Source organism: Cricetulus griseus, chromosome 2, assembly GCF_003668045.3.
Source record: "Cricetulus griseus strain 17A/GY chromosome 2, alternate assembly CriGri-PICRH-1.0, whole genome shotgun sequence".
Lineage (NCBI taxonomy): Eukaryota > Metazoa > Chordata > Mammalia > Rodentia > Cricetidae > Cricetulus > Cricetulus griseus.
In genome coordinates this window covers 318795585-318807669 of record NC_048595.1, presented here as the reverse complement: position 1 = coordinate 318807669, position 12085 = coordinate 318795585, and the positions used below count along the sequence as shown (strand labels likewise).

The 12085-nt window shown below is 38.3% G+C and overlaps 1 protein-coding gene across 3 annotated transcripts in view; it reads left to right on the top strand.

The window, feature by feature from the left end:
• Bdp1 (B double prime 1, subunit of RNA polymerase III transcription initiation factor IIIB) overlaps window positions 1-12085 on the top strand; it is a 91802-nt gene that overhangs the window by 44232 nt on the left and 35485 nt on the right. For all 3 annotated transcript variants that reach the window (XM_027401635.2, XM_027401634.2, XM_027401633.2), the window contains exons 17-24: window positions 1271-2471; window positions 3284-3465; window positions 4069-4291; window positions 6406-6584; window positions 7401-7605; window positions 9554-9693; window positions 11370-11571; window positions 11824-12017. In XM_027401635.2, coding sequence (XP_027257436.1) covers window positions 1271-2471; window positions 3284-3465; window positions 4069-4291; window positions 6406-6584; window positions 7401-7605; window positions 9554-9693; window positions 11370-11571; window positions 11824-12017 — 2526 coding nt within the window. The remainder of the gene's footprint in view (window positions 1-1270; window positions 2472-3283; window positions 3466-4068; window positions 4292-6405; window positions 6585-7400; window positions 7606-9553; window positions 9694-11369; window positions 11572-11823; window positions 12018-12085) is intronic.

Sequence of the window (12085 nt, the reverse complement as noted above, 5' to 3'; positions counted from 1 at the left end):
CCCCCAATGTGTATTATTGAATAGCCTTCAACTGGCTGTGGAGACCAGGCTGGGTTTGAACTCACAGAGATCCACTTGCCTCTTCCAAATGTTGGGACTAAAGCTGTGCTCTGCTTCTCCCCATTAATGACCTTACTTAATAGCTCCCTTTATTTTATTGGGTTTGCCATATTTTAGTGATGACTAAAATATAAAAAAGTGCTTGATATAATGGTTGATTGTATGCTAAATAGAATTCAGCAAAATATTATGTTATTTATTCTTTTATCTTGAGAACATATGCTCCTAAACTATAGTATTAGAAATCTTATTTTAAATTGTCTTATAAAAGTATAAAGGGTAGATCTTGTTCTTAGTCATAAGACATTTTCTTACTTGAGTCCTAATTCCACCTAGCTATTGAGGTCTGTTATGACTGTGTATGTGTAGGTAAAAGATAGTAGGAATAATGATGTAAAAGTAGCAGATGCCACTTGAGCTAGCATGATTGCAGAATTCTGCAGAGTTTTTCCTAGCCATTATTTGTCTGCAGAGGGGTCATTGAAGGTCACTATTCAAGCACAGTCAGCTGGTGCTCTAACAGACCTCATTAATATTCTCTACATATGTCTAGACAAACATAGATACAAATAATTTTTGTAAACTTGTAATTTCAACTAATTGGATTGTTTCTCTCTTATTTTCCCTTTCTATCTAGACAGACATTCTTGGGACTTGATTAATTTTCTTTACTTTTTTTGGTGTTGTGAGTAAACTCAGGGCTTACTACATGTTCATTATGTATTCTACCACTGAATTACACCTCAGTCTCTTAAAATGTTTTAAATTTTTTTTTTTTTTTTTAAAGAACAAAACCAAAAATCATTGTCTCACTATGTATGCCCGGCTATCCTGGAACTTTATCTAAATAGACCAGGCTATCCTGGAACACTCTGTGTAAACTCAGAGATTCACCTGCCTCTGCCTTCTTAGTCCTGGGATTAATGGTGTATGCTACCATTTTGGGTCTTATATATTATTACATTTTTATTTTATTTTCATATTTTTGGAACAGGTTTTCTCTGTATAACTCTGACTGTTCTGTAAATCACTCTGTAGTCACAGAAATCCTCCAGCTTCTACCTCCTGGGTTCTGAGATTAAAGACGTGTGCCACCTTGTTTGGCAAATCTATCTTTGTTTTAGTGTCTCTATAGGGATTTCTTAACTGTCATCTGTTCAACTGGTAGTCTGGTTTAAAATTTGTCTATCTCTCTCTCTCTTTTTTTAAGTATTCAAGAGGGCAGTAAAGCAAATAAACTGAAACAAGCTCCAGTTCTAAGGACTCGATTTCAGAGACCAAAACCAAAACCAAATACAGGAAGAAAAAGAATGGCCTCCAGAGGAGGGGTACCAGAGGAGATTCCTGTTTCCAGAGAAATAACGGCAACTTTGGAAGAAACTACAAGACCAGACACTTCACCAAGGGAGAAGATTCCAAATGTAACTATTGCTACTCCTTCCACTAAGGAATTGGAATCAGATTTAAAAGATACTGGAAGAAATGACATATCTTCTAATATGAAGGTGTCAGAAATGACGGATGTCACTATGGAAATGGAGATAGGTTTGGAAACATTTGGAAGAGATATTTCACCAGGGGATATGGGAGGAGAAATGATTGACATCCCTATGGAAACAGAGACAGGTGTAAATGAGATTTCTCCTATGGAGAAGGTGCCAGAGCTGATTGATACCACAGAGGAAATTTGTACAAATTTGGAAGAAACTGGAAGAGGAGAAATCTTTCCACAGGAAAATGGCCCCAAGGAGGTCAGTCCAATTAGTGAAACAGAGACGAACTTGCAAGAAACTGGAAAAGAGTTGCCCACAAAAGACAGGACACCAGATATGATTGATAGCAATGAAAAAGGGGATGCACATTCAGAAGAAACTGAAAGACAAGAAATATCTGCACCAGTAAAAGAGGCAGAGGAGGCCAGAACCATGGGTGAAATGGAAACAGAAACCATGGGTGAAATGGAAAGAGATTGGAGAGAAACTTCCCAAAGAGAAAACACAGTGGTTGCTCCATCGGAGCAGCTGGTTAGTGAGGTGGACATAAGCAGCAGCACATGCAGAGAAAAGGTGGGAGTGGAGTGGAGTGCTGTGGAAGAAAAGGAGCTGGACCTGAAGGGAACTGGAGAAAGAGACTTTTCTGTGATGGCCATGGACTCAGGAGAGAGGACTACCAGTGAGGAGGAAACTAACGAAAATTTGAAGCAAACAGGAGAGATTTCTGTCTCTTGGGAGAGAGGGTGTGGAGAGATCATTGTTGGGGAGGAAATGGTAGCAGACTTAGAAAAAACAGAAAAAGTAAATGTTTCTCCAAGAGACTGTGAACCAGAGGAGCATATCTCAAGGCAGCTCTCGGCAGATGTAATTCAGAGCAGCAGTGACGACAGTATCCCTGGACCTTCACTGGATAGAAAAGTATGTATTTCTCTGTCTTACAGTGTTTTAAAAACAATTTTCAGCAAGGTTACCAAAATAATTTTTCATTACCCATAAGTCCAAATACATTTGAAATCTCTAATAAAAATCTAAAATCTTTTCCAGCCCTAAATCTTTGTTTCAGGTTCCTGAAGAACTTGTGTATTCACTTAAAAATTTAAAAGGATTATTTTTTCTAATTGTGGAAAAGTTACTAATCCTAATGGCAGTTTGAAGGTATTCATCTAGATAAAAAATATATAGGAAATTGGACTAAATTTGTACTAACCTTAGTATAAACATAGGCTGAATTTATTTCTTTTGGTCATAAATACCTGCATATATTTTTATTCTTCATGACACCTTACTGCCTCCACTTTTAAATCTTTTGGTGAAAGTTTCAAGTTTCCTGTTGTTTGTAGATCATACTCTTAACAGCATTTTTGAAGATTTCTCTCTCTCTCTCTCTCTCTCTCTCTCTCTCTCTCTCTCTCTCTCTCTCTCTCTGTGTGTGTGTGTGTGTGCGCGTGTGCGCGCATGCGTGTGTGTGTGTGTGTGTGTGTGTGTGTGTGTGTGTGTGTGTGTGTGTGTCTCTGTGTGTGTGTGTGTAGATAGTATCTGTGGTTTGGAATAGTCATAATGTACAATATGAAGGGAAGGCATTCTTAAATTTTAAGTTTTAGTATTTGTGATTTTTATATTTAGCAAGCTGTGTTTTTTAAATCACTGTTTTAGAAATAAGCTATTGTTTAAAGTGTATGGAATTCTTATAGAATTTGTTTATGATGATGTATTGTGATTCTTTTCTCTAGAATATTAGCAATAAAACATCAGTGATGTCTGCATTTGTGGAAGAAAAAGAAAACGCTGACAAGGAAGTATCAAGTCACTTAAGTCATACGGAGTATTCTTCACAGAATTCTGAACAACATGAGATAGATCCAGGGATACAACTTCCAGATGTCCTAGAGCAGTTTTCAGATACCAGCTTAAGGTACAAGAGTGTAGATCTGTGTGCCTTTAAAGAAAAAGAATGTGAAGTTCTGTTTGCAGATTATATGATAGCAAGTGAACTTTGAAGCCATAACATAAATTGGATAGTGTTACAAGTTTTTGATAGTTTATGGATGATTGGGAGAGAGGATTAGAGCCATTCTGATAGCCAGTGGTGAGGTTTATTAACAAATTTCATGTAACACATACTCATAGTCAACATGGGTTTGACCAGTGCTTTCTTCATGCAAAATATGATAAGCTTGTACCTGTATTGTACAGCCCAATGTTTTTCAGGGTTTAATGAGTAGTTCCATTTTTTCCCCTTAAAAAAATAGAATTAGACAGATATAGATATGATGGTGCATGCCTGTAATCCCCACACTTGTGAGGTAGAGGCTGGAGGATGAAGGAAAATTGAAGGCCAGCCTGGCCTAATATAGAGCAGGTTCCAAGCCAGCCTAGGTTACATAGAAAGACACTGTCTAAAAACAAAACACAAGCAATTAAAAGCTTACTGCCAGTCTCTAAGGTTGTCCTGTATTCCACTCACTTTTATACTTCAGTTCATTCTAACCGAGTTTGATAATCCTTGTTCCAAAAGCAAATCTCTTCCTCAAGAACAGAAGCCACTTGAAGTTAAACCAGCTCCTTTTCTGAGAAGCCGATTCAAAAAACCAAAACCAAACTTGTCAAGAGCAGCTTTAAAGAGAGCAACCACAGAAGCAGAACATTGTGTACCTGGGAAGAAATCAGAAGCAGATAAAATGGTGACCATCATGTTACAGCAGGACAGCAAGCAAGCTGATTCTCCCTCTTCTAAACATGTGAGTGATGATTAAGGAGGAGGTTTTGTTTGTGGGTTTTTGTTGTTGTTGTTACTTTTTTTTTTTGTTGTTGTTGTTTCTGTTTTTTGAGACAGGGTTTCTCTGACTTTGAAGGCTGTCCTGGAACCTGCTCTTGTAGACCAGGCTGGTCTCGAACTCACAGAGATTCACCTGCCTCTGCCTCCCCAGTGCTGGGATTAAGTTACTATGGTTTTTGAACTATTGAAAGTTCATATAATTTTTAATGTGTATAGTATTGTTCTATGCTTAGTGTGTCTCATTATTCCATATAGTTTTAGTTTATGTTAACATATTGGATGTTTGGCAGGCAAGTGTGGGCAAATGTGTGTCTTGGAAGGCATCCAAGACATTTTAGATTCTACTTGACATTCTGGTGAAGCTAAATGATATACCAAGTTCCTCAGGAAAAATGGGAATAATAGTGCATTATTTCATTGTTATTAAGGTAACATGAAAATGAAATGCTAGATATGAATTGAAGTATATATCTTATTTACTTTATTAACTTAGCCATAACAAGTTAAGAGTGTATATTGGGAACTCTAAAATGAAATGTTAACATTCAAATTGGTTTTTAGGGTTTTTTTTTTTTTTTTTTTTTTTTTGGTCCTTGTAGTCCTGGTAATTAAACTTAGGATCTCACAGAAGTTAGGAATGCTTTCTTCCATTGAGCTGTATTCTCAGCTGCCTTAACTTTTGAGACAGGTTCTCATTAAGTTTGCTTAGGCTAGCTAGTCTTGAACCTAGGCAGACATTGAACTTGTGATCTTTGTATTTCCCAAGTAACTAGGATTACAGATTGCATACCAGGCCTGGCTAAACTGAATGTATTTTAAAGTGCTTTTTAGAATTAAATTCATATTTTGCACTTTAGAACCAGTCTTTGTATGTTTGTACTTTCTCTTTACTTTGTGATAGTCATACTACTTTTCCTATTTTATTTCATGTGTATGGGTGGTTAGCCTCAATGTATGTCTGTGCATCACATATATACAGTGCCCACAGAGGCCAGAAGAGGGCCTCAGATGCTCTGGGATTGGAGTTACAGATGGTTGTGAGACAGTGGAAGAGCAGCCGGTGCACTTTATAGCTAGGACATCTCACCAGTCTCATAAAGAAACTACTTTTATCTAATGTTATTATGAAAACTTTAATTTGGAAAATTATGTCTGTATTCCAAAACATGAGAGCCTGTATCCCATTCTTTTGCCCTCACTAATTAATCTAGAACTTTTGAGTACATACACATGTAGATGTGTGAATATTACATGCCACAAGTGCTATCATCTCTTAGTATTTGATATTTCCTCTTAACATGATATTTTAAACATCTATTAGACTCAGTACAAAGAAGAACATTTTAAATGTGGTTATATACTGGAATATATAAGGCTAAACTTGGGTGTGGCATGGTCTGTACTTTATAGTCCTAGCTATTTAGGGGAGGCTAAAGCTGGAGAGCTGCATGTCAAGGCTAGCTGAGGAATAGGCAGCAGAGTAAGCTCCGTCTCTTCATTGTAAGGAAAGATTGGTGGCTCTTGTCGTTAACCTCAACATAGGGAGGCAGAAAGAGTTCTAGGCCAGGCAGAGCTATATAGTGAGGGTCTATTTCAGAGAGAGAGGAAGAGGGAGAGGGAGAGGGAGAGGGAGAGGGAGAGGGGAGGGAAAAGTGGAGGAGAGGAGGAGAGACAGAGACAGAGAGAGAGAGAGAGAGAGAGAGAGAGAGAGAGAGAGAGAAAGTTCAGAAACAGTTCAGTGGTAGAATATTTGCCTTGCATGCATGAGGACCTGATTGCAGTGCCCAACAGTGTCCTCCCCCCCCAAAAAAAAATGAAATTAAAATTTAATTTCCCATTAAAAAGTCTTATTTCCAGTGTTTATCCATCCTTATATGTGGAGGATTGCCCTGAAACTCTCCCCTTGTTTATGCACATTTATGTATTTGGTTGCATGGTTTTGTAAGATGTGTTTCTAATAGTAGAAATGTTTGGAAGTAGACAGTGCCCCTTGTTATCAATAAAAAATGGGTTGGTTTATTCTTATACTAATAGCTTGTGAATTCTTTTTTTTTTTTTTTTTTAAACTTTTTGAAGGTACCTTCCCTAATGGCACCAAGAGAAAACGATAACTCAGGTCCCCAGGAGGAGGCTGTGATACTGCCATGCATACAGACTGAAAAGAATTCTTCACTGTCCAATTCATGTGAACCTAAAGAGGATTCTCAGTTAACACATAACCAGGAGAAAGAGAATGGATTAGTTGTTCCTATCGGGTAAACAGTGATATTTCCTTAAAAATCTAAAATTAGACAGGCTTTTCTTTGAAACATTTCTCTATTTAAAAAGCATGCTATAGAGAATAATTGGTTTAATTCATAGGGCAGGCAATCTGAAATTGAAAATTAGATGGGATTGAACATTTTAATGCTTTATTGTTAACTGTTTAAGATTTATGGAAGGTAGGTAGTGTAGTAATATATATATGTATGTATGTATACACACACACACACACACACACACACACACACACACACACACACACACGACAATTTCTTGCCTTGGCAATATATGTACATAAGATAAAATTTTAACCGTTGTTAGTTGTACAAACCTAGTGACATAAATCATAAAGCATTATTTGTTTTGCATCATTCTCATTGCCATGTCCTCCTTCCATTTGGCCACTTCTCCAAACCTGAAATAATGCTTTCCTTTGGCTCCCCAAACTTTTTGTTCATTTGTTCTGATTTTTGAGACAGGGTTTCTCTGTGTAGCTTTGGAGCCTGGCACTTGCTCTGTAGACCAGGCTGGCCTCGAACTCACAGAGATCCACCTGTCTCTGCCTCCCGAGTGCTGGGATTAAAGGCATGCGCCACCAACGCCCAGCTGGCTCCCCAAACTTTTATAGCACATATATATATATATATATATATATATCACATGTTTTATAACATGAGAAGATATTTTCCTTGAGTGATTTGAAAAAAAATATTTTCATGAGTATTTATTGGAGGAAATTCAAGTTACATGTTCTTATAGTTGTCAACTAAAGTCAAGCTCCCATTCATCCTCCCTGTCCTTTTTTCTAGGACTCAGAAGGTGAACGTAGTCACACAGGAAACAAAGCAAAATGTCCAAATTACTCTACCAGTGAGAGGTCGACTTCAAAGACCAAGACCAAATGTACAAAAGGCCAGACAGAGACAAGTAGTAGAAAAAGGTGAAGCTGAAGGCATAACTAAGAATGAAGGATCAGAACTGCCAAAAGATGAAGCAAAAACATCCCTGGCGATGGTGAGAAAATTGATCCTTAGTGCGTGCTCAAACAACAAATGATAGCTCAGCCTTGGCTTGTTCTTCTGCATTCTTGTTGTTGATTCCAACTTTTTGTTGTTTAGTATGTTCTGAAGAGTTTTGTAGCTTTCCCTTAGTAATGAATTTTTCTAGCAAGCATCCGCAGTTACATCATTCATGTTGCATAGATAAAAGTGTACTGTTTTGAATGACAATTTAACCTTTTAAAGAACCTTTCTTAATTATCCTTTTAGAGGGTGTCTCATTATTTAGCTGAGACTAACCTTTATCCTCCCGCCTCAACCTCCCGAGTGCTGTAATTACAGAGATACACCATCATTCTATTCGGTTGAGCCAGTTTCTTGCTTTTTCTTTTGTATTCAGTGTGTGGCTGAGTCTGGCTGAGTTTCTGATTCACCTCCCTTTGCCTCCCAAATGCTGCGATTGTAGGAGTATACCACTATGTCCAGTTTTAACATTTATTTAATTTGTGTGTGGGGGGGTGTTTGCATGTGTGAACATGTGTATATACACATGCCACAGCACATATGCAAGGTCAAAGTACAGCTTGTGGGAGTCCATTCTCACTTTTTATCATGTGAATTCTGAGGATTGGAGTCAGGTTTTTATGCCTATGCTTTTATTCTTTGAGCCATTTTGCTGGCTCTCAGTCAATTTTTTTAATAAGTCTTTTGGTTCTAGAAAAAAAAAATCTAGCTAGTATAATGCCCCAAAATGTTAATTTCAAGTAGTCTTTGCTTTTGCATTCTTTTCTCTGTGTATTAAGATAAAACCTAGATTAAAAGTCATTGTGGTCCCCATTTGGACCAAAAATACTTGTAAAAAACAGCAGTTAATCCTTCGGTGCTGGGGATGAAACCCAGAGCTTCATGCAAGCTGAGCATGCAGTGTGCAGTTGAACTGTTCCCCCATACCTAATCGGTGCCAGTTAATTTAAATTCTTTTTATAACAGATGGCTCTTAGAGTTGGTGTGTACAGGTGTGGTAAATGTACATATGTATTTGGGTATGTGCACATGTGTATGTAGGCATGGGTCAAATGGTAATACAGGGTATTTTCCCTTATTTTGTCAGACAGGGTCTTTCCTTGAACCTGGAGTTTATTGATTTAGCTAAGCTAGTAAGTGCCAGGGATTTTGCTGTCCACCTTTCCCCCAGTGCTGGGGTTACACATGTTCTTGGCCACTTCTTTCATGTAGGTCTTTGGGATCCAAACTTAGGTCCTTGTATTTGTTGATCAGGCTCTCTTATCTACTGAGTCCTCATCCCACTCCCTTGTTAGAGCTTTTAAAGTATTTGTAAACATGGGACTGTAATAAATTGTTTCACTTCTTGATCTGAACTGGGCCACCTTGTTTGGTCACCTAACATGAACACTGGATGCCCAGTTCAGGCCATGATGTTAAAAGTCTGAGTGGCTTAGGTATGTAACTCAGTGACAGAGTGTATGCAGATTTTTCAAGTTCAGTTCCCAGCATCCCAAAGAGTAGAAACAGAATGCTCATTTTATTGATTAAAATATTTAAAAATTTTTTGCTGTTCAAAAATAAATCACATGGCAGTAGGGACTGAGGAGACACACCTTTAATCCCAGGTCTTGGGAGACAGTGGCAGGCAGATCTCTGAGTTTGAGGCCAGCCTGGTATACAGAACAGGATAGCCGGGTTGTTACACAAAGAAACCCTGTCCTGAAAACACACACACACACACACACACACACACACACACACACACACACACACACACACACACGCACGCACGCACACCACACACACACACACCCCACACGCACACCACACACACCCCACACACACACCACACACACCCCACACGCATACCACACACACCCCACACACACACCACACACCCCACACACACACACACACACACACACACCAATCACACTAACCCAGTTTTGTCTTTGCAGGTGAACTCTCACATTGAAAGTGAAGTTAAAGTTGTATCCTTTGGAGTTTCAGAGTACAGCGTGAATGAAAGTCACAGCCATGTAGTTCCTGTAGAAAACTTAAATATTAACAAAACTAGTATTTTAGATGAACAGATAAGGTGAGTTTGGTTTTCATGAGAAAAGTATAAACCTTGTCAAAGACAATTTCTGATTGGTGTGTAATTGGTTTTATGTAATGGCATTCTGCAGTTTGTTTTTTGTGTTTTGTAGTGCTATTAATTGAACCCAGTGCCTTATACATGCCAAGCATGTGTTCTACTCTTGAGCTATACCCCAATCCTTTTTTATTTTATCTGAGATGAATTTTACTAAGCTGCCTAGTCTGGCTTTAAAGTTGCCTGTAGGCCAGGCAAGCCATGAATGTGTGATTCTTCTGTTTGAACCTTAATAGCTGGGATGAAGCTTGTGCCAGCAGGCCTATTTAAATGCGATTTAAAGTCACCTCATTTTGGGCCAGGTGCAGTGGCACATGGCATTAATCTCCACACTCAGGAGGCAGACACAGAAGGCCTTCTGAGTTCAGTCCCCATATCTAGGACTATGTACAGAAACTCTGTCTCAAAAAAACAAGACACCAAAAAAATTATCTTATTCCTTGTTTTTATGCCCATAATTTTGTTGCCTCCTTTGGACTTAGTAATATTTTATTCTTAAATACTTTTTAAATTTTGTCTTACTGTTTTGTGGCAAGAGACACTCGCTACTGTGGGTGTGTGATCAGACAACAGCTTTCAGGAGTTGGTTCTCTCCCTAGGTCCTGGCACCTTGCCATTCCCTATACTTAAATGTTTCCAGAGTCACATGTAATGACATTTTTCCTTGAAGATTGAACCTAATGAGTCTACTACTGAGATACACTCTCAGCCCTATGTGATAGCTTAATTAGTTTTTCCAGATACCTTTTCTGAACCTGGAATGTACTAGCCAGCATCATAATCATGCTAGAACTTACTAGTTTCCCTAACAGACTGCTTAGTAGGATTCTCTGTACTTTGGGGATTGGTTTCTAATGTAAATGAAGTGTGTGTGTGTGTGTGTGTGTGTGTGTGTGTGTGTGTGTGTGTGTGTGTGTATAAATTGTTTGCTTTGTATCTGTGTGTTAGGGATTGAACTCTTAGTGTCTTGCAGTGCTAACAAATTGTTGGCCACTTTGCTACATTCCTATGTCTATATCAGTTTTTTTTTTTTTTTTTTCAGCATCCTAATTTAGGTCCTCTCCATTACTGAAATACTTCCAGAAGTCTTTAAGTAGCTATTCTAGCTACCTTGGTAGCTTTGGCTTTTTTTGAATGTTTAAACCTTGTTTTTTTTCTGAAATGGGTTATATTAAGAACCTTAAGACACTGCCTGTCACTAGACCTTTCCAGGAGATTTCAGGAATGTGGTAAGGTAGACTTGCTGCCAAGCAAGACCATTGTGTATTTGTTCTTGGGTTGTAGCCCAGTTGAAGCTTTTGTTTAAAGTGCTGGTATAAAATCTGTGTTCAGCTACTTTGGCAAGTTTGGAGTGCTTTGTTTTTTCTCTGAAAATTATTTAAAGTTATGTGAAACCAGACTAGGACTAGTGAATGAAAGTAAAGAAGGAAATACTATAAACTGTTCCCAGGCTATACAAAAAAATGGAAGTTGTAAAGCTTTTATGTTTTCTGTTTCATATATAAAATGCAATGTTTATATAATCGTTTGAACTTAGAATCAGTTAAATCCATAATTGTTTAATGTTGTTACATTGATGGAGAGTTCTGGTCTTCAGCATAACTTGTGCTTCATTCTAGGCCTGAAAATAAACCTCATGTGCCTAGTCCAGCACAGTTGATAAGACGGAGATTCCAAAGGGTTAAACCAAATTTAGGAGGAGCACACCATAAAAAAGAACAACCAGGTATAGAAAAAGACACAACAGATCAGAGGACAGCCCCAGAACCAGAGGACCGTGTGCTGCCAAAGGGAGACTTGGACATCCAGCTTTCTCTAAACGTAAGAGTGGGAAAAGTAGTGTTGTCAGTGTGTCTGCTGTGTCAGGGTTGTGAAGGAGAGTGATGGAGAAAGTCCTTGCTTTTGTGCCGCACATATTTCTGTAAAAAGCTAGTGATGTTACAAGCTTACACAGATTTGAAAATTGATTACTTGTGGCTTTTTAAGTTTAGAGGACTAGGCCAGACTGCTAAACTGTATCAATAAAGTTTGTTTCCATGGTACTATTACGTTTTTTTTGCTTGTTTCTTTAAGGAAAAGACAGAGATTCTGACACCTCTGGAGGTTTCAGAACGAACAGACTGTGTAGTTCCTGAAGAGTCAGGTTCTGACAGAAATGATGCTCAGCTGAAAGCTGCACCAGCAGGAGGTGCTAGGGATGAGACTGTGGAAGACCATCCTACATCGTCTTTGGTGCTTGAAGAGCACGGTCTCAGTAAACAAATTAGGTAATGTTTTATTTTAGAGTCTCAGGCTAGGAAATAAAAACACTTATACCTTAAAGAACTTCTACCTT